At 45.9% G+C, this 24,068-nt stretch overlaps 1 protein-coding gene across 1 annotated transcript in view; it reads right to left on the reverse strand.

Annotated features, from left to right (window-relative positions):
- PIWIL4 (piwi like RNA-mediated gene silencing 4) overlaps positions 1-24,068 on the reverse strand; it is a 347,467-nt gene that overhangs the window by 112,291 nt on the left and 211,108 nt on the right. Inside the window, exon 14 of the mRNA XM_075337494.1 lies at positions 4,481-4,553. Coding sequence (XP_075193609.1) covers positions 4,481-4,553 — 73 coding nt within the window. The remainder of the gene's footprint in view (positions 1-4,480; positions 4,554-24,068) is intronic.

Here is a 24,068-nt window from a genome sequence, read left to right on the forward strand (position 1 = left end):
AGTGATAAGCGAGCACTACCATGCTCGGGTGCTCTGTACTCGTAACTAGTGATGAGCGGGCACTACCATGCTCAGGTGCTCAGTACTGGTAACTAGTGATGAGCGGGCACTACCATTCTCACATGCTCGTAAAGAGCAGTTGGATGCTTGCATGGGATCAACTCGAGTACCCAAGTATAATGGTAGCCAATATAGAACTCAAGCATTTTTCTGGGAAATCTTCAGGAAAAATGCTGGATTCCTCCAATGACTTCCATTAGTTGCGCCCATCTGAGACTCCAACTGCTCGGTACGAGCACATGGAAATGATCGCCGATCACTAGTGATAACCTATTGATTGATGAGGGTCCGACCACTGAGACCCTCACCAATCAACAGAACGGGGCACTTGTATCCACACTGGAATGGAGCAGCAGTGCTCATAGTGGATTGCTGATCCATTCACTCTCTATGGGGCTGCTGAACGCTGCACTCGGCTTTTCCAGCAGCCCCATAGAGAATGAATGTAGCAGTGCTTAATCACGCACTGCTGTTCCATTCCAACAAGGATAACAGTGCTCTGCAGTGCTGATCGGTGCTCATCCCAGTGTTCAGACCCCCTATGATCAATAAGTTATTATCCTACAAATAGGTGATAACTTGTTTTACGTGGACAACTCCTTTAAATAATAACATTATGGTGTCAGCCGGGGGTGGGAGGGGGAGTTTACTGCATACGGATTGGTTACTGAGCTCAATGGGAGCGCTGATCTCACACTCACTTCAGCCGCGGCCTGATTTGCGATAACAGGTGGAGGACAGCAGTCAGGTGATATGCAGTGATAGCTGGAGTCCTTCATCTGTTACCGCAAATCAGGCCGCGGCTGAAGTGAGCGTGAGATCAGTGGTGACTTCAGTCAGGTGATGTGCGGTGACAGCTGAAGTCACCACTGATACCGTGCGGCTCACTTCACTTGCGGTCTGAGCCTCGCAGTGAGTGGTCATGGTCTATGGCCGCTCGCTGTGATTGTCAGATGTAGCAGAGCTGGATGCATCGTGGGACCTCATGTGGATTACTCGGACCTGGAGGGATGTTTTAGGGGTTAATAAAGTGGTGAAAGAGGGGGCTTTTACACTTACAGATTAGTGATGAGGGGGTGTCTCATAGATGCCTGCCATCACTAAGCTAGGACTTAGTGGCAGCTATAGGCTGCTGCCATTAACTCCTTATTACCCCAATTGTCACCGCACCAGGGCAATTGGGATGAGCCAGGTAGAGTCCCGGGACTGTCACATCTAATGGATGCGGCAATTCTGGGCGGCTGCTAGCTGATATTTTTAGGCTGGGGGTTCCCCATTACATGGGGCTCCTCATCCTGAGAATACCAGCCCTCAGCTGCGTGGCTTTACCTTGGCTGGGTACTAAAATTGGGGGGAACCACACGCCGCTTTTTTTTAAATTATTTATTTTACTGCACGATAAAGACGCTCCCACCGGCGGCTGTGATTGGTTGCAGTGAGACAGCTGTCACTCAGCGTGGGGGCGGGTCTGCCTGCAACCAATCACAGCCGTCGGTGAGCAGTGAAGGAGTGAATATGTTATGAGCCTAATGAGCGGCCGGCTCTGGAAGATGAAAGAGCTGCCGCGGCAGCAGTGTGACAGCTGCCCGTTTATGGGTGAGTATGAAGCGCTTGCTCCTAACCCTTTGCGCCCGATTCTGGTCCCCATAGACTTTATATGGGGAGCAGTATCTGGCTAAATATCAGTTCTCTGAAACACAGGGACAAAACACAAAAAGAATTGACATGCTGCATCTTTGTGGTCACCACAAAAACGCAGCTAAAAAACCTGCACTGTGCGGACAGCAAAAATGAAATCTCATAGACTTTGCTGGGGAGATTCATGCAGTTTTTAGAACAAAAACGCACTCAAAAAACGCGCAAATGACGGCAAAAAACGCAGCATGCGCACATAGCCTAAGGGTATGTATGGGTAAGATCAGTGTTTGCAGCGTTTTGTACATTGCGTGGTTACGCTACGCCCAAAATGCTGCGTTCTACAGTATAAGCAAAGTGGATGGGACAAATCCCATGACCAGTGTGCTTCCTTTCTCCGCAGCGTAAACTGACCTGCCGTGCTACTTTCTGAGCCGCAGCATGTCAATTTTGCTACAGATATATGAGTGTTCTCTGCAGGAGAATAAAGCTAAACTCCACAACGGCCCAATCCCTAATCGTGGGTACGGGCCGCTGTAGTCTCCTGCGGAGAAGACTCACGGCCCCGCAGGAGGGGTCAGGACGCAGCGTGTCCTAATTGTCTGCACCCACCATAAGTGACCCTTTTTTTATTAAAGAAGCACTCCTGTCAAAATTGTTATTCTATCATTCTTTCTAACTATGTATCAATTTGCGTCGTTCCTGATTTCCAGCGCTGCTCCGCTCCTCAACTGACAGCTCCTCTCCTTTGCCAACTCAGAGCGTGAATGCTTTGTGGGGCGCTGCTAAATCCATGTAAGCCTCAGAGCAATGCTCCATAGACTTACATTGTGAAAGCGACTTCCGGTCCACAAATGAACTTCTCTATGAGCCAGATAGTCTGATTTCAAGACATGTAGTACAGGGAAAAAAAAGAGCACCGCTCGAAACTGGCAAAGATGGCACTCGGTAAGTATTTTCATGCACCTACACTAAATCACAGTTGTATTTAAAAGAGACTAGAGGATAACATTTCTATGGGGAGCACTTTTTAAAAAAAAAAAAAAAAAAAAAATCACTGTACTTTCAGATAAATTGATCTGACTTTGTCTGTGGGCTTTCAGTTCAGGGCATGCAAGGTATTGGAAAATGGCAGGAGCAAAATATATGCTGGGAAATCAATGAAAAGAAGATCCAGCACCTATAGTGCTGGCAGAATGCTGATGAAAAGTAATTGTCCACTTAATAGGAATGCATAGAGAGTTACAGAGCATGAGGGGATCTATAACATTTTTCTTCAGAAAGGAAAATCCAGCACCTATAGTATGGGCAGAATGCTGATGAAAAGAAAAAGGACTAGAGGATAAAATTTATGCGGGGAGCATTTAGAAAAAAAAAAAAATCACTGTACTTTCAGATAAATTGATCTGACTTCGTGGGCTTTCAGTTCAGGGCATGCAAGCCACAGAAAAATGGCTGGAGCAAAATATATGCTAGGAAATCAAAGAAAAGAAAATCCAGCACCTCTAGTGCTGGCAGAATGCTGATGAAATTTAACTGTCCACATAATAGGAATGCATAGAGAGTTACAGAGCATGAGGGGATCTATAACATTTTTCTTCAGAAAGGAAGATCCAGCACCTGTAGTGCTGGCAGAGTGCTGATGAAAATAAATCACCCACTTAATAGGAATGCATAGAGAGTTACAGAACATGAGGGGATCTACAACACTTTTCTTCAGAAAGGAAGATCCAGTACCTGTTGTGCTGGCAGAGTGCTGATAAAAAGAAACTACCCACTTAATAGGAATGGATAAAGAGTTAGAGCATGAGGGGGGTTTTAAAATGTTTCTTCAGAAAGGAAGATCCAGCACCTGTAGTGCTGGCATAATGCTGATGAAAAAAAATCAGTCTCTTAATAGGAATGCATAGAGAGTTACAGAGCATGAGGGCATCTATAACATTTTTCTTCAGAAAGGAAGATCCAGCACCTGTAGTGCTGGCAGAATGCTGATATAAAGAAACTACCCACTTAATAGGAATGTATAGAGAGTTATAGAGCATGAGGGGATCTATAACATTTTTCTTCAGAAAGGAAGATCCAGCACCTGTAGTGCTGGCAGAATGCTGATGAAAAGAAATCACCCACTTAATAGGAATGTATAGAGAGTTACAGAGCATGAGGGGATCTACAACACTTTTCTTCAGAAAGGAAGATCCAGCTCCTATAGTGCTGGCAGAATGCTGATGAAAAAAATCAGTCTCTTAATAGGAATGCATAGAGAGTTACAGAGCATGAGGGCATCTATAACATTTTTCTTCAGAAAGGAAGATCCAGCACCTGTAGTGCTGGCAGAATTCTGATATAAAGAAACTACCCACTTAATAGGAATGTATAGAGAGTTATAGAGCATGAGGGGATCTATAACATTTTTCTTCAGAAAGGAAGATCCAGCACCTGTAGTGCTGGCAGAATGCTGATGAAAAGAAATCACCCACTTAATAGGAATGTATAGAATGTTACAGAGCATGAGGGGATCTACAACACTTTTCTTCAGAAAGGAAGATCCAGCTCCTATAGTGCTGGCAGAATGCTGATGAAAAAAATCAGTCTCTTAATAGGAATGCATAGAGAGTTACAGAGCATGAGGGCATCTATAACATTTTTCTTCAGAAAGGAAGATCCAGCACCTGTAGTGCTGGCAGAATGCTGATAAAAAGAAAGTACCCATTTAATAGGAATAGATGGTGAATTACAGAGCATGAGGGGAACTATACAATTTTTCTTGAGAAAATCTAGCACGTACCAGCTGAAGATCGGGATTCACACTCTGATGCAGCGCACGCATGAATGCAGCTGAGCTGTCGTCTACCTCTAATCTGGAAGACAAAAATACAATATCATGTCAAATAAATCAATCTTTTCCTGCACATTTAATGACACGCAGCTACTACAGGGGCCATCAATCCCTGCTCCTATATGTCCAAGCAAACGAAAAGTATAAGGAGGGGGTAAAGATCAGCCCCAGAGTATAAATATACACAGGGGCACATATGAGAATCCATGGGGGGCACACGCACCCCACAATGCCTCTCTGGGTGCACCGCAGCCAGGAGTTTTTTGTGCATGGACTGTCATTATTCCTTTTAAGCAAGCTTATGAATCATTTCACCCGACGAACGAGAGTTCTGTTGATATCGTCAGTGTTTAAAATTTGTTTTTTAAACCCTTTTTTGTCAATTTGGAGTTTATTAACAGTTTATTTCTACACATTTGTCGGAACACTGAGGAAACAACAACTACTTATTGAACACATTTTTATTAAATTTTAACATTTATTCTCCTTTTCCTGTCAAGCCGGGACTCAGCTTGTTCACTTGTCGCAGCTGTTGAGACAGTTTTGCTTTCTTAGCTTTTAACCTGCCCAATAGATGGTTGTGTGCTGGGCGGCATTTTAAAAAAAAAACCAGTTCTTAGTATTATGACCCTCAGTAATAATCACTGCACACTGATCAAACATCTAATACATGAATCTATATATATATATATATATATATATATATATATATATATATATATATATATACACAGTGTGTCCACCCATATCCTGTCCACCGCCATTAACTTGAGAACGGCAGCAGCTATAGGCATAGAAGTGGTGTCTAGGTATAGTAAAGTAGCCATGATACCACCTATAGCGCCACCTGGTGGAAAACAACGGAGTTAGCATTTTTATCTCAAAAACGGAACGAGATAGAGAAAAAAAGTGAATTACAAAGTTGTAGGGCATCATCAATTCAATACGAATTGCAGCATTTGGTGTTAAAGACAGTGCAAAATTCCACTCCAATCGGGAGAAAAGTGTGGTTTTGTATTCAATGGGCGCCACACACAGATCTGCTGCTTTATGTATATACATTGCATATCTCACCCCTGGTATCTCAGGAGGGTAATTAGAGAAAAATGCGCTAATTTAGTTACTAGATTTTTAATCAGTCTGAATTTCTTTCCCGCCCGCTGTGAGCAGCTGAACATTTGTGCCACTAATTCACGCCCATTCTGATCGTCTGTTTTTATTTTTGGAGTCAGACGACAAATGTAAAGAGGAACGACCAAGGTTATTCAAAGAATGGGGGAACTGCAGAAGACGGGTTATCAGATGAAGAGAATATATGAAGAGACAGCAGAGATCTGTATAAGGGTATGTGCGCACGCTGCGTTCTGTAATTGTCAAAAAAATGCACCCTCTGGCACCTGTAAACACTACACTTGACAAAAAAAAATGCATCCAAAAAGCATGCATTTTCCATGCGTTTTGGATGCATTTTTGGCAGTGAGGTCCCACTGAAATTCAGCTCTGCTACATGCCCGCTGACAGCAAAGAGAGCTGCATGAAGAGAATGAACTCGGATGAACTTCATTATCATCCCGCGGCTCTGTCTCTGTGTGCTGTCATGAACTCAGATGACCCTCCGAGGTCAGTGCCAGGACACAGGAGTCCGAGCAGTGACGTCACAGCTTCTCCCGAGTTCACTGACATCCCGCGGATCTGTCTCTGTGTCGCGGCCTGATTTGCGATCACAGGTGAAGGACTCACCAGTGACTGCAAATCCCCTGAGTGACTGAAGTGAGCCGCGCGATCAGCGCTGCCATCACTCAGGTTACCCGCGGCCAGCTGGAATCCTCCACCTGAGAGCTGTGGCCACGAGTAACCTGAGTGACTTCATCGCTGATAGCGCCACTCACTTCAGTTGCTCTGTGGAGCTGATAGAGAACGGTCGTGCTCTATGGCCGCTCCTGTCAGCTTCCGATGTAGCAGAGCTGGATGTGGATTATGTCGGACCTGGAGGGTTCTTCAAGGGATTAATAAAGTGGTGAAAGAGGGTGATTTTTTTGTCTGTTATTTCAAATAAAGGATTTTTCGTTTTTTGTGTTTATTTACTTTCACTTACAGGTTAATCATGGGGGTGTTTCATAGATGCCGGCCATGATTAACATAGGACTTAGTGGCAACTATGGGCTGCTGCCATTAACTCCTTATTACCCCAATTGCCACCGCACCAGGGCAATTTGGGATGAGCCGAGTAGAGTCCCGGGACTTTCGCATCAAATGGATGCAGCATTTCCGGGCAGCTGCTGGCTGATCCTCATCCTGAAAATACCAGCCCTCAGCCGTGTGGCTTTACCTTGGCTGGTATCAAAATTGGGGGGGGACCGCACGCCGCTTTTTTAAATTTATTTACTTTACTGCACGATATAGACCCGCCCACCAGCGACTGTGATTGGTTGTGGTGAGACAGCTGTCACTCAGCGTGGGGGCGTGTCTGACTGCAACCAATCATAGGCGCCAGTGGGCGGTGGAAGCAGTGAATACGAGATGGGCTAATGAGCGGACGGCATTTTGAAAAGCAGGAAAAGCCGCCGGAGCAGTGTGACAGCTGTGCAGCGCAACGCCGGTGAGTATGAGAGAGGGGGAGAGACCAACCAACAAAGAGAGAGAGCGAAAGACGTGCGTTTTGTTTGTCAAAAACGCATACAGAATGCAACAAAAATACAGTGCAAGCGCACAGCTAAACATTTTGGTTGCGTTTTGACACGCCTCATTGATTTCAATGGGAGGAAAATGCAACCAAAACGCACAAAGGAAGTGTTGCTTTTTTAAACGCATCGATTTTGACAAGTATTTGGCATCCAAAACACTGCCTTAAAAAAAGCAACGTGCGCATGGAATTTGCAGACTTTTCATAGACTTTGCTGGGGACGTACAACGCATGCATTTTGTCATTGAGGCTAGTTTCACACTTGCGTTGAACGGCATCCGTCGCATTGCGTTGTGTGACAGATGCAACGGATGTGTTGCATATAGTGGCACAACGGATGCAACGAATCGTACAAATCAACGGAATCAGCCTTTTTTTTTGTTATACACAGTTTCACTGGCGGCAGACTATTATGAACGATCAGCTGATCGCTCCCAGCGCCGGGTGATCAGCTGATCGCTCCCAGCACAGGGGGGGTAAACTGATCACCCCCAGCGCTGGGTGATCAGCTGATCGCTCCCAGCACAGGGGGGGTAAACTGATCACCCCCAGCGCTGGGTGATCAGCTGATCGCTCGGCCGCCGAGAATGTGTGCGGGGGGCGGAGTGCGGAGTGGGTGAAGCCGAGCGGGGCCATGGCGCTGAGGACAGGTGAGTGTGAGTGTATGTCTATGTGTGTGTGTATATACATACATGTGGAGTGGAGTGCGGGAGGGGGCGGAGCCGAGCGGGGAAGTGTCGGGCTCCCTGCACATGTGGCCAGGGTAAATATCGGGTAAAGCACTTTGCTTGGTTACCCGATATTTACCTTAGTTACGGGTGCAGGGAGCCAGAGAGAGCATGCGCAGTGAAATCCTAAGGATTCTGCTGCTCAAAAAAACGTCACATGCTGCGTTCCTCCCGCTGGATAGAGAAAAAAAGTGAATTACAAAGAAGTTGTAGGGCATCATCAATTCAATACGAATTGCAGCATTTGGTGTTAAAGACAGTGCAAAATTCCACTCCAAAAAGTAAAGTGTGGTTTTGTATTGAATGGGCGCCACACACAGATCTGCTGCTTTATGTATATAGATTGCATATTTCACCCCTGGTATCTCAGCAGGGTAATTGGAGAAAAATGCGCTAATTTAGTTACAAAGCTTTTAATCAGTCTGATTTATCTGTCTGAATTTCTTTCCCGCCCGCTGTGAGCAGCTGAACATTTGTGCCACTAATTGACGCCCATTCTGATTGTCTGTTTTTATTTTAAAAAGGAACGACCAAGGTTATTCAAAGAATGGGGGAACTGCAGAAGACGGGTTATCAGATGAAGAGAATATATGAAGAGACAGCACAGAGATCTGTATAAGGGTATGTGCGCACGCTGCGTTCTGTAATTGTCAAAAAAAATGCACCCTCTGTCACCTGTAAACACTACGCTTGAGAAAAAAAATGTATCCATGCATTTTGGATGCATTTTTGGCAGTTAGGTCCCACTGAAATTCAGCTCTGCTACATGCCTGCTGACAGCAGAGAGAGCTGCATGAAGAGAATGAACTCGGATGAACTTCATTATCATCCCGCGGCTCTGTCTCTGTGTGCTGTCATGAACTCAGATGACCCTCCAAGGTCAGTGCCAGGACACAGGAGTCCGAGCAGTGACGTCACAGCTTCTCCCGAGTTCACTGACATCCCGCGGATCTGTCTATGTGTCGTGGCCTGATTTGCGATCACAGGTGAAGGACTCACCAGTGACTGCAAATCCCCTGAGTGACTGAAGTGAGCCGCGCGATCAGCGCTGCCATCACTCAGGTTACCCGCGGCCAGCTGGAATCCTCCACCTGAGAGCTGTGGCCACGAGTAACCTGAGTGACTTCATCGCTGATAGCGCCACTCACTTCAGTTGCTCTGTGGAGCTGATAGAGAACGGTCGTGCTCTATGGCCGCTCCTGTCAGCTTCCGATGTAGCAGAGCTGGATGTGGATTATGTCGGACCTGGAGGGTTCTTCAAGGGCAGGGGTCAGGAACCTTTTTGGCTAAGAGAGCCGTAAACGCCACATATTTTGAAATATAATTCCGCGAGAGCCGTACAATATGTTTAAAGGGCCATTGACAGATCAATCGCTCCAATGTTCACTTAGTACAGCAAGGAATGCTCCTCCCTGCTGTATAAAGCCACAACTGGACTGAAACAATGGTAATTAGCAGTAAAAAAATCAAATAAATAACTTACATTGTGAACTTGCGATGCATGACATCAGTCCAGCAGTCTGGCTTCTTCTTTTTCCTGCGCATGACTGGAAGCTGGCATTCTTCCTACCTGATGTTGAGAGAATGCCAGCTTTGAGGCATTCGCAGAAGAAAGAAGCTGGAATATTGGACATGTCACACAACGCATTGTCAGTTATGTCAATTATCTATTTTATTATTTTACAGCGAATTATTGTTTAGGTCCAGCGGTGGCTTAGTGCAGCAGAGAGGAACACTCCTTTGTGTACTAAGTGACCGCTGGAGCAATTGTATCTGTCAGTGGCCCAGACACCCTGCTCCCCATACAGCCTGCACCCCCCCATATCACACACACACACTGCTCCCCATACAGCCTGCACCCCCCATATCCCACACACACACTGCTCCCCATACAGCCTGCACCCCCCATATCACACACACACACTGCTCCCCATACAGCCTGCACCCCCCAGATCTCACACACTACACCCCCATATGTCACATACCCTGCTTCCCATACAGCCTGCACCCCCCCATATCACACACACACACTGCTCCCCATACAGCCTGCACCCCCCATATCCCACACACTACACCCCCATATGTCGCATACCCTGCTCCCCATACAGCCTGCACCCCCATATCACACACACTACACCCCCATATCTCACACACCCTGCTTCCCATACAGCCTACACCCCCATATCTCTCACACCCTGCTTCCCATACAGCCTGCACCCCCCATATCACACACACACACACTGCTCCCCATACGGCCTGCACCCCCCATATCCCACACACACACACACACTGCTTCCCATACAGCCTGCACCCCCCAGATCTCACACACTACACCCCCATATGTCACATACCCTGCTTCCCATACAGCCTGCACCCCCCATATCACACACACACACTGCTCCCCATACAGCCTGCACCCCCCAGATCTCACACACTACACCCCCATATGTCACATACCCTGCTTCCCATACAGCCTGCACCCCCCCATATCACACACACACACTGCTCCCCATACAGCCTGCACCCCCCATATCCCACACACTACACCCCCATATGTCGCATACCCTGCTCCCCATACAGCCTGCACCCCCATATCACACACACTACACCCCCATATCTCACACACCCTGCTTCCCATACAGCCTACACCCCCATATCTCTCACACCCTGCTTCCCATACAGCCTGCACCCCCCATATCACACACACACACACTGCTCCCCATACGGCCTGCACCCCCCATATCCCACACACACACACACACTGCTTCCCATACAGCCTGCACCCCCCAGATCTCACACACTACACCCCCATATGTCACATACCCTGCTTCCCATACAGCCTGCACCCCCCATATCACACACAATACACCCCCATATCTCACACACCCTGCTCACATATCTCACCCTGCCTGTACCCCAACTTACCCCTCTCAAACACTCTGCACCCCTTCACATCCTTCTGTCAGTCTGCAGCCCTCATATGCCCCTCACCCTGCAGCCCCCTCCCCCTCATGTCCCCTCTTTTCTTATTACCAGTCATCATGTGTCCAAATCTCCTTCAGGATTCAGTATCTTGCTTTCTGCCCGGCCTCCTGTGTCTCCTCCCACAGTCACATGGGCGTGACATCATCGCAGGTCCTGCAGGATGGAGATCCCGTCTGCTGTGCAGGTCAGGAGCACTCCTGCAGCTCAGACATGGCTGGTGGCCTCTCCAGGTCAGGGGCCCCTCTACTGACACTGGGCTCCCCTGACTCACAGTTCGGCCACTACACAGCGGCACTACACATAGACGCAGAGCGGCTGCCGGGCCCCTATGTGTATTAGTGCCGCTGTGTAGTGGCCGGCCTGTGAGTCAGGGGAGCCCAGTGTCAGTAGAGGGGCGGCTCACGTCTCCTCGTTCCCCCGCTGATCCGGTCTCCTCGGCGCATCGTCCATTGCTGTCGCTCGCTGACCTCTCAGCAGGCGCGCAGTGATGACGTCACCGCGCTCGCTGCAGAGCTGTCAGAAGAACGCCGACAGTCACAGCGGGGAGAATGATAAGAGAGCGCCGCTCACTCTCTCATCATTGCTCTCAATTGTGCTGGCGCCGGCCCTGATCCTTCCCATAGACAGGTAGGAGCCCTGTCTGCGAGCCAGATACGGCCATCAAAAGAGCCATATCTGGCTCGCGAGCCATAGGTTCCCGACCCCTGTTCAAGGGATTAATAAAGTGGTGAAAGAGGGTGATTTTTTTGTCTGTTATTTCAAATAAAGGATTTTTCGTTTTTTGTGTTTATTTACTTTCACTTACAGGTTAATCATGGGGGTGTTTCATAGATGCCAGCCATGATTAACATAGGACTTAGTGGCAACTATGGGCTGCTGCCATTAACTCCTTATTACCCCAATTGCCACCGCACCAGGGCAATTTGGGATGAGCCGAGTAGAGTCCCGGGACTTTCGCATCAAATGGATGCAGCATTTCCGGGCAGCTGCTGGCTGATCCTCATCCTGAAAATACCAGCCCTCAGCCGTGTGGCTTTACCTTGGCTGGTATCAAAATTGGGGGGGACCGCACGCCGCTTTTTTAAATTTATTTACTTTACTGCACGATATAGACCCGCCCACCAGCGACTGTGATTGGTTGTGGTGAGACAGCTGTCACTCAGCGTGGGGGCGTGTCTGACTGCAACCAATCATAGGCGCCAGTGGGCGGTGGAAGCAGTGAATACGAGATGGGCTAATGAGCGGACGGCATTTTGAAAAGCAGGAAAAGCCGCCGGAGCAGTGTGACAGCTGTGCAGCGCAACGCCGGTGAGTATGAGAGAGGGGGAGAGACCAACCAACAAAGAGAGAGAGCGAAAGACGTGCGTTTTGTTTGTCAAAAACGCATACAGAATGCAACAAAAATACAGTGCAAGCGCACAGCTAAACATTTTGGTTGCGTTTTGACACGCCTCATTGATTTCAATGGGAGGAAAATGCAACCAAAACGCACAAAGGAAGTGTTGCTTTTTTAAACGCATCGATTTTGACAAGTATTTGGCATCCAAAACACTGCCTTAAAAAAAGCAACGTGCGCATGGAATTTGCAGACTTTTCATAGACTTTGCTGGGGACGTGCAACGCATGCATTTTGTCATTGAGGCTAGTTTCACACTTGCGTTGAACGGCATCCGTCGCATTGCGTTGTGTGACAGATGCAACGGATGTGTTGCATATAGTGGCACAACGAATGCAACGAATCGTACAAAACAACGGAATCAGCCTTTTTTTTTTTTATACACAGTTTCACTGGCGGCAGACTATTATGAACGATCAGCTGATCGCTCCCAGCGCCGGGTGATCAGCTGATCGCTCCCAGCACGGGGGGGAGGGGGGGTGTAAACTGATCACTCCCAGCGCCGGGTGATCAGCTGATCGCTCCCAGCGCCGGGTGATCAGCTAATCGCTCCCAGCACAGGGGGAGGTAAACTGATCACCCCCAGCGCCGGGTGATCAGCTGATCGCTCGGCCGCCGAGAATGTGTGCGGGGGGCGGAGTGCGGAGTGGGTGAAGCCGAGCGGGGCCATGGCGCTGAGGACAGGTGAGTGTGAGTGTATGTCTATGTGTGTGTGTATATACATACATGTGGAGTGGAGTGCGGGAGGGGGCGGAGCCGAGCGGGGAAGTGTCGGGCTCCCTGCACATGTGGCCAGGGTAAATATCGGGTAAAGCACTTTGCTTGGTTACCCGATATTTACCTTAGTTACGGGTGCAGGGAGCCAGAGAGAGCATGCGCAGTGAAATCCTAAGGATTCTGCTGCTCAAAAAAACGTTACATGCTGCGTTCCTCCCGCTGGGCAGAAGCAACGGAGCGTCGCCCAGCGGAAGCAACGGAGGTCCTTTTGGCACAATCCGTCATCCATACAAGTCTATGGGAAACAGCGGAATCCGTTAACGGATTCCGCTGTTTTCCAAAAGGAAGGAAAACAACGCAAGTGTGAAAGTTCCCTGAGACGTGGCAATTTTAAACGCAGCCAAAATGCAGGAAAAATGCACATGTGAGCACACAGCCTGATAATATGCTTTTTACACCTGGGCCTGCAACAGGGACAAAGGGAGAATCCACGCCATCTGGAGGACAGAAGGTTTAATCATAGGAAGCAAGTTTTTACTGCAAGAGCAGTGAGACAGTTGATTCTTTACTGTGCAAGTAATAGGATTATGGATTCTTTACTGTAAGAGCACTGAGATTATTTTCTTCACCTTATGAGCGCTGGGACTATTTTCTTTACCTTATGAGCACTGAGACTTTTCTTGACTTTATGAACATTAAAACTATTTTATTTACTTTATTAGCACTGAGGCTACATTGTTTACTGTATTAGCACTAACACTATGGATTATTTACTGTTCCAGCAGTGAGAATATGGATTCTTTACAGTTCAAGAAGTGACTGTTTATTTTTTACTACACAATTACTGAGACTATGGATTCTTTACTGTACAATCATTGAATAGGGATTATTTAATGCATGAAGAATTGAGACTCTGGATTCTTTACTGTATGAGCACTTACACTGTTCTTTACCGTACAAGCACAGGCTATGGATTATTTACTGTATGAAAAGTTACAGTAAAGACTATAGATTCTTTACTGTACAAACACCAACACTATTGATTCCTTTCTCTACAAACAGTGAGAATATGAATTCCTTATTGTACAAGGTGAAAAGCTGCGTTCTGAAGCGCATGGTGCCGGCAGATTCGTGCGTTCTGCATGCTGCCTCTCCCTATAGACAGCATGCAAACCGCACGGAAGAAGTGACATGTCACTTCTTAGAACGCAGCGATTCGGGCAGCAGCCGAATCGCTGCGTTCTAACATGCCACGTGCGCACGGCCCCTGCACAATCTCCATAGATTGTGCAGGGGTCGCAGGACGCATGCAGTTACGCTGCGGTGCAGATCGCAGCGAAGCTGCATGTAATACGCACACATGCGCACATACCCTTAGACTATGGATTCTTTACTGTATAAACTAGGAGAATATGGATTATTTATTATATAAACAGTGAGACTATAGATTTTTTACTTTATTAACAGTAAGGCGGGGTTTGCACACTACGACATCGCAGGCCGATGCTGCGATGCCGAGTGCGATAGTCCCCGCCCCCGTCGCAGCAGCGATATGTGGTGATAGCTGGCGTAGCGAAAATTATCGCTACGCCAGCTTCACACACACACTCACCTGCCGTGCGACGTCCCTGTGGCCGGCGACCCGCCTCCTTGTTAAGGGGGCGGGTCGTGCGGCGTCATTGTGACGTCACACGGCAGGCGGCCAATCGGAGCGGAGGGGCGGAGATGAGCAGGATGTAAACATCCTGCCCACCTCCTTCCTTCCGCATATCCTACGGGAGCCGTGGTGACGCCGGTAGGAGATGTTCCTCGCTCCTGCGGCTTCACACACAGCGATGTGTGCTGCCGCAGGAGCGAGGAACAACATCGGACCATTGCGTCAGCGTAATTATGAATTACGCCGACGCTGTAACGATGATACGATTACGACGCTTTTGCGCTCGTTAATCGTATCATCCATCCTTTACACACTGCGATGTCGCATGCGATGCCGGAAGTGCGTCATTTTCAATTAGACCCCACCGACATCGCACCTGCGATGTCGCAGTGTGCAAAGTGCCCCTCAGACTATGGATTCTTACTGCATAAGCAGTGAGACTATGGACTCTTTACTATACAAACAGTGAGACTATGGACTCTTTACTATACAAACAGTGAGACTATGGACTCTTTACTATACAAACAGTGAGACTATGGACTCTTTACTATACAAACAGTGAGACTATGGACTCTTTACTATACAAACAGTGAGACTATGGACTCTTTACTATATAAGCAGTGAGACTATGGACTCTTTACTATACAAACAGTGAGACTATGGACTCTTTACTATACAAACAGTGAGACTATGGACTCTTTACTATACAAACAGTGAGACTATGGACTCTTTACTATACAAACAGTGAGACTATGGACTCTTTACTATACAAACAGTGAGACTATGGACTCTTTACTATATAAGCAGTGAGACTATGGACTCTTTACTATATAAGCAGTGAGACTATGGACTCTTTACTATACAAACAGTGAGACTATGGACTCTTTACTATATAAGCAGTGAGACTATGGACTCTTTACTATAGAAGCAGTGAGACTATGGACTCTTTACTATACAAACAGTGAGACTATGGACTCTTTACTATATAAGCAGTGAGACTATGGACTCTTTACTATACAAACAGTGAGACTATGGACTCTTTACTATACAAACAGTGAGACTATGGACGCTTTACTATATAAGCAGTGAGACTATGGACTCTTTACTATATAAGCAGTGAGACTATGGACTCTTTACTATACAAACAGTGAGACTATGGACTCTTTACTATACAAACAGTGAGACTATGGACTCTTTACTATACAAACAGTGAGACTATGGACTCTTTACTATACAAACAGTGAGACTATGGACTCTTTACTATACAAACAGTGAGACTATGGACTCTTTACTATATAAGCAGTGAGACTATGGACTCTTTACTATACAAACAGTGAGACTATGGACTCTTTACTATACAAACAGTGAGACTATGGACTCTTTACTATACAAACAGTGAGACTATGGACTCTTTACTATACAAACAGTGAGACTATGGACTCTTTACTATACAAACAGTGAGACTATGGACTCTTTACTATATAAGCAGTGAGACTATGGACTCTTTACTATACAAACAGTGAGACTATGGACTCTTTACTATACAAACAGTGAGACTATGGACTCTTTACTATATAAGCAGTGAGACTATGGACTCTTTACTATATAAGCAGTGAGACTATGGACTCTTTACTATACAAACAGTGAGACTATGGACTCTTTACTATATAAGCAGTGAGACTATGGACTCTTTACTATAGAAGCAGTGAGACTATGGACTCTTTACTATATAAGCAGTGAGACTATGGACTCTTTACTATACAAACAGTGAGACTATGGACTCTTTACTATACAAACAGTGAGACTATGGACGCTTTACTATATAAGCAGTGAGACTATGGACTCTTTACTATACAAACAGTGAGACTATGGACTCTTTACTATATAAGCAGTGAGACTATGGACTCTTTACTATACAAACAGTGAGACTATGGACTCTTTACTATATAAGCAGTGAGACTATGGACTCTTTACTATATAAGCAGTGAGACTATGGACTCTTTACTATACAAACAGTGAGACTATGGACTCTTTACTATACAAACAGTGAGACTATGGACTCTTTACTATATAAGCAGTGAGACTATGGACTCTTTACTATATAAGCAGTGAGACTATGGACTCTTTACTATACAAACAGTGAGACTATGGACTCTTTACTATACAAACAGTGAGACTATGGACTCTTTACTATATAAGCAGTGAGACTATGGACTCTTTACTATATAAGCAGTGAGACTATGGACTCTTTACTATATAAGCAGTGAGACTATGGACTCTTTACTATATAAGCAGTGAGACTATGGACGCTTTACTATATAAGCAGTGAGACTATGGACGCTTTACTATATAAGCAGTGAGACTATGGACTCTTTACTATATAAGCAGTGAGACTATGGACGCTTTACTATATAAGCAGTGAGACTATGGACTCTTTACTATACAAACAGTGAGACTATGGACTCTTTACTATACAAACAGTGAGACTATGGACGCTTTACTATATAAGCAGTGAGACTATGGACTCTTTACTATACAAACAGTGAGACTATGGACTCTTTACTATATAAGCAGTGAGACTATGGACTCTTTACTATACAAACAGTGAGACTATGGACTCTTTACTATATAAGCAGTGAGACTATGGACTCTTTACTATACAAACAGTGAGACTATGGACTCTTTACTATACAAACAGTGAGACTATGGACTCTTTACTATATAAGCAGTGAGACTATGGACTCTTTACTATATAAGCAGTGAGACTATGGACTCTTTACTATATAAGCAGTGAGACTATGGACTCTTTACTATATAAGCAGTGAGACTATGGACGCTTTACTATATAAGCAGTGAGACTATGGACTCTTTACTATATAAGCAGTGAGACTATGGACGCTTTACTATATAAGCAGTGAGACTATGGACGCTTTACTATATAAGCAGTGAGACTATGGACTCTTTACTATATAAGCAGTGAGACTATGGACGCTTTACTATATAAGCAGTGAGACTATGGACGCTTTACTATATAAGCAGTGAGACTATGGACGCTTTACTATATAAGCAGTGAGACTATGGACTCTTTACTATATAAGCAGTGAGACTATGGACGCTTTACTATATAAGCAGTGAGACTATGGACGCTTTACTATATAAGCAGTGAGACTATGGACGCTTTACTATATAAGCAGTGAGACTATGGACTCTTTACTATACAAACAGTGAGACTATGGACTCTTTACTATATAAGCAGTGAGACTATGGACTCTTTACTATATAAGCAGTGAGACTATGGACTCTTTACTATACAAACAGTGAGACTATGGACTCTTTACTATACAAACAGTGAGACTATGGACTCTTTACTATATAAGCAGTGAGACTATGGACTCTTTACTATATAAGCAGTGAGACTATGGACTCTTTACTATATAAGCAGTGAGACTATGGACTCTTTACTATATAAGCAGTGAGACTATGGACGCTTTACTATATAAGCAGTGAGACTATGGACTCTTTACTATATAAGCAGTGAGACTATGGACGCTTTACTATATAAGCAGTGAGACTATGGACTCTTTACTATATAAGCAGTGAGACTATGGACGCTTTACTATATAAGCAGTGAGACTATGGACTCTTTACTATATAAGCAGTGAGACTATGGACGCTTTACTATATAAGCAGTGAGACTATGGACGCTTTACTATATAAGCAGTGAGACTATGGACGCTTTACTATATAAGCAGTGAGACTATGGACTCTTTACTATATAAGCAGTGAGACTATGGACGCTTTACTATATAAGCAGTGAGACTATGGACGCTTTACTATATAAGCAGTGAGACTATGGACGCTTTACTATATAAGCAGTGAGACTATGGACTCTTTACTATATAAGCAGTGAGACTATGGACGCTTTACTATATAAGCAGTGAGACTATGGACGCTTTACTATATAAGCAGTGAGACTATGGACGCTTTACTATATAAGCAGTCAGACTATGGACGCTTTACTATATAAGCAGTGAGACTATGGACGCTTTACTATATAAGCAGTGAGACTATGGACGCTTTACTATATAAGCAGTGAGACTATGGACGCTTTACTATATAAGCAGTGAGACTATGGACGCTTTACTATATAAGCAGTGAGACTATGGACGCTTTACTATATAAGCAGTGAGACTATGGACGCTTTACTATATAAGCAGTGAGACTATGGACTCTTTACTATACAAACAGTGAGACTATGGACTCTTTACTATACAAACAGTGAGACTATGGACTCTTTACTATATAAGCAGTGAGACTATGGACTCTTTACTATATAAGCAGTGAGACTATGGACGCTTTACTATATAAGCAGTGAGACTATGGACTCTTTACTATATAAGCAGTGAGACTATGGACGCTTTACTATATAAGCAGTGAGACTATGGACGCTTTACTATATAAGCAGTGAGACTATGGACGCTTTACTATATAAGCAGTGAGACTATGGACGCTTTACTATATAAGCAGTGAGACTATGGACGCTTTACTATATAAGCAGTGAGACTATGGACGCTTTACTATATAAGCAGTGAGACTATGGACGCTTTACTATATAAGCAGTGAGACTATGGACTCTTTACTATACAAACAGTGAGACTATCGACTCTTTACTATATAAGCAGTGAGACTATGGACTCTTTACTATATAAGCAGTGAGACTATGGACGCTTTACTATATAAGCAGTGAGACTATGGACGCTTTACTATATAAGCAGTGAGACTGTGGTGTGATGAATATTTTTTCATAAGAATTTGGGAAAGTTATGAAATGTCAATAAATGTCTGTTCTATTCCTGATGAAAGAATCTCGGCTTTCAGTGGAGATGAATCTGTGCTGCACTTTAGCTACATGATATAATAGTGATGTTACCATCTTACTACAGTAAATTTATCACAAACATGAGTCATGTACAGTTTAAATCACAAGTTTCCTTCCGCTCTCTATACAGACACATCTGCAGGTTTTTCCCTCCGCTCTCTATACAGACACATCTGCAGGTTTTTCCCTTCGCTCTCTATACAGACACATCTGCAGGTTTTTTCCTCCGTTCTCTATACAGACACATCTCCAGGTTTTTCCCTCCGCTCTCTATATAGACACATCTGCAGGTTTTTTCCTCCGCTCTCTATACAGACACATCTGCAGGTTTTTCCCTCCGCTCTCTATGAAGACACATCTGCAGGTTTTCCCCTCCGCTCTCTATACAGACACATCTGCAAGTTTTTCCCTCCGCTCTCTATAAAGAGACATCTGCAGGTTTTTCCTTCCGTTCTCTATACAGACACATCTGCAGGTTTTTCCCGCCGCTCTCTATACAGACACATCTGCAGGTTTTTCCCTCCGCTCTCTATACAGACACATCTGCAGGTTTTTCCCTTCGCTCTCTATACAGACACATCTGCAGGTTTTTCCCTCTGCTCTCTATACAGACACATCTGCAGGTTTTTCCCTCCGCTCTCTATGAAGACACATCTGCAGGTTTTTCCCTCCGCTCTCTATACAGACACATCTGCAGGTTTTTCCCTTCGCTCTCTATACAGACACATCTGCAGGTTTTTCCCTCTGCTCTCTATACAGACACATCTGCAGGTTTTTCCCTCCGCTCTCTATGAAGACACATCTGCAGGTTTTCCCCTCCACTCTCTATACAGACACATCTGCAAGTTTTTCCCTCTGCTCTCTCTAAAGACACATCTGCAGGTCTTTCCCTCCGCGCTCTATAAAGACACATCTGCAGGTTTGTCTCTCCGCTCTCTATACAGACACACATGCAGATTTTTCCTTCTGCTCTCTATACAGACACATCTGCAGGTTTTTCCCTCCGCTCTCTATAAAGACACATCTGCAGGTTTTTCCCTCTGCTCTCTATACAGACACATCTGCAGGTTTTCCCCTCCGCTCTCTATACAGACACATCTGCAGGTTTTTCCCTCCGCTCTCTATAAAGAGACATCTGCAGGTTTTTCCTTCCGTTCTCTATACAGACATATCTGCAGGTTTTTCCCTCCGCTCTCTATACAGACACCCGCTCTGTATGAAGACACATCTGCAGGTTTTTCCCTCCGCTCTCTATACAGACACATCTGCAGGTTTTTCCCTCCGCTCTGTATGAAGACACATCTGCAGGTTTTTCCCTCCACTCTCTATACAGACACATCTGCAGGTTTTTCCATCCGCTCTCTGTACAGACACATCTGCAGGTTTTTCCCTCCGCTCTCTATAAAGAGACATCTGCAGGTTTTTCCCTCCGCTCTCTATACAGACACCCGCTCTGTATGAAGACACATCTGCAGGTTTTTCCCTCCGCTCTCTAGACAGACACATCTGCAGGTTTTTCCCTCTGCTATCTATACAGACACATCTGCAGGTTTTCCCCTCCGCTCTCTATAAAGACACATCTGCAGGTTTTTCCCTCCGCTCTCTATACAGACACATCTGCAGGTTTTTCCCTCCGCTCTGTATGAAGACACATCTGCAGGTTTTGGCCTCCGCTCTCTATACAGACACATCTGCAGGTTTCCCCTCCACTCTCTATACAGACACATCTGCAGGTTTTTCCCTCCACTCTCTATACAGACACATCTGCAGGTTTTTCCCTCCGCTCTCTATACAGACACATCTGCAGGTTTTTCCCTCCGCTCTCTATACAGACACATCTGCAGGTTTTCCCCTCCGTTCTCTATACAGACACATCTGCAGGTTTTTCCCTCCGCTCTCTATACAGACACATCTGCAAGTTTTTCCCTCCGCTCTCTATACAGACACATCTGCAGGTTTTTCCCTCCGCTCTCTATACAGACACATCTGCAGGTTTTTCCCTCCGCTCTCTATACAGACACATCTGCAGGTTTTCCCCTCCGTTCTCTATACAGACACATCTGCAGGTTTTTCCCTCCGCTCTCTATACAGACACATCTGCAAGTTTTTCCCTCCGCTCTCTATACAGACACATCTGCAGGTTTTTCCCTCCGCTCTCTATAAAGAGACATCTGCAGGTTTTTCCTTCAGTTCTCTATACAGACACATCTGCAGGTTTTTCCCTTCGCTCTCTATACAGACACATCTGCAGGTTTTTCCCTCCGCTCTCTATACAGACACATCTGCAGGTTTTTCCCTCCGCTCGGTATGAAGACACATCTGCAGGTTTTCCCTCCGCTCTCTATACAGACACATTTGCAGGTTTTTCCTTCCGCTCTCTATACAGACACATCTGCAGGTTTTTCCCTCCGCTCTCTATACAGACACATCTGTAGGATTTTCCCTCCGCTCTCTATACAGACACATCTGCAGGTTTTTCCCTCCGCGCTCTATAAAGACACATCTGCAGGTCTTTCCCTCCGCTTTCTATAAAGACACATCTGCAGGTTTGTTCCTCCGCTCTCTATACAGACACATCTGCAGGTTTTTCCCTCTGCTCTCTATACAGACACATCTGCAGGTTTTCCCCTCCGCTCTCTATACAGACACATCTGCAGGTTTTCCCCTCCGCTCTCTATACAGACACATCTGCAGGTTTTTCCCTCCGCTCTCTATAAAGACACATCTGCAGGTTTTTCCCTCCGCTCTCTATGAAGACACATCTGCAGGTTTTTCCGTCCGCTCTCTATACAGACACATCTGCAGGTTTGTCCCTCCGCTCTCTAAACAGACACATCTGCAGGTTTTTCCCTCCGCTCTCTATAACAACACATCTGCAGGTGTTTCTCACTAGCTGACATGAAATCAGAATAAATCTTTCCTGTTTTAGGTCAATTAGGAACCAAAATTATTTCTATTTGCCAAATTCCAGAAGAATGAGAGAGAGAATATTTTAAGGCATTTTTATTACTTTCTGCAAAGTCAAAAGTTTATATACACTAAGGCTATGTGCCCACGCTGCGGAAAATGCGCGGATTTTGCCGCGGATTTCTCGCGGAAAAGCCGCAGATTTTCCGAAAATCTGCAGCACAGCTACTCCCCAGCCATTTCTATGGCATTTGGGAAATGCTGTGCCCACGCTGCGGATTTTTCCGCAGCGGAAATCGTTCGGATTTCCGTGCGGAAAAATCTGCAGCATGTCAATTATTGTAGCGGATTTCTCCGCAGGGTCCCATATACTTACCTGCCTTGATAGAGACCCGAGTCACTTCTCCGTCCGGTGTAGCGGCAGCGGCAGCAGCGCGGTGGATCCAGCCAGGTACAGGAAGGAAGAGGTGGGCGGAGCTTGCACGAGCTCCGGTCATGTGACAGCCGGAGCTAGTTCAGGCCCGCCCACCTCCAGCACAGTGAAACCAGACGCTGCCTGAGGCCCCCTTCACACGTCCGTGAAACACGTGCGTGTTTGTTCCGTTTCTGTATATACCGGAGACACGGACAAACATGCACCAATGACAGCTGTCACTCAGCGTGGGGGCGTGTCTGACTGCAACCAATCACAGGCGTCTGTGGGTGGGGAAAGCAGGGAATACGAGATTGTTTAATGAGCGGCCGGCTTTTTCAAAATAGTAAAAGCCGCCGCAGCAGTGTGAATGCCGTGCAGCGCCGCGCCGGTGATCGGGGATCGGTGAGTATGAGAGAGGGGGGGAAACTTCAGTCACTTGGGGGATTAGCGGTCACCGGTGAATCCTTCACAGGTGCCCGCTAATCAGTACTCGACACAGACAGAGCCGCGGTATGAGGATGAAGTCGGGTGAAGTTCACCCGAGTTCATTCTCATTGCGCAACTCTGTCTGCTGTCAGCCGACATTTATAAACGACATTGTGCATCACACACACGGACATTCCACACGGACATTCCACGTACACATACACGTTAATTCCACACGCACACACGGACGTTCTACACACAAACACGGCTAGCATACGCAATTCACACAGATGCCACACGGACCATAAAAACGGACACAAAATCGGGATACGGACCCGAAAAACGGCCCGTAACACACGTGCGTGTTTTTCACGGAAGTGTGAAGGGGGCCTGACAGTGACCCGGCCGCCGGAAAGCGAGGTGCTGCATGATGGAGGTAAGTATAAACTTCCCCGATCACGGCAGCACTTGTTCTGCATTGAGGATGCAGTGCCGAAGCCATGGCACTGTATCCTCAATGAAGAATGCCCGCAGCATATCCGCACGACATTCTGCAGCATGGAAACAGACAGACGTTGTGGTGCTGTTTCCTGGGAGCACCTGCGGAATGTCGTGCGGATATATCCGCAGGACACTTTCCCCGTGGGCACATAGCCAAAGGGTGGCTTTACATGCTGCGATATCGCTAAAGCGATGTCATTGGAGTCACGGAATTTATGACGCACATCCGGCCTCTTTAGAGAT

This window comes from Anomaloglossus baeobatrachus, chromosome 2, assembly GCF_048569485.1.
Source record: "Anomaloglossus baeobatrachus isolate aAnoBae1 chromosome 2, aAnoBae1.hap1, whole genome shotgun sequence".
In the NCBI taxonomy this organism is placed as follows: Eukaryota; Metazoa; Chordata; class Amphibia; order Anura; family Aromobatidae; genus Anomaloglossus; species Anomaloglossus baeobatrachus.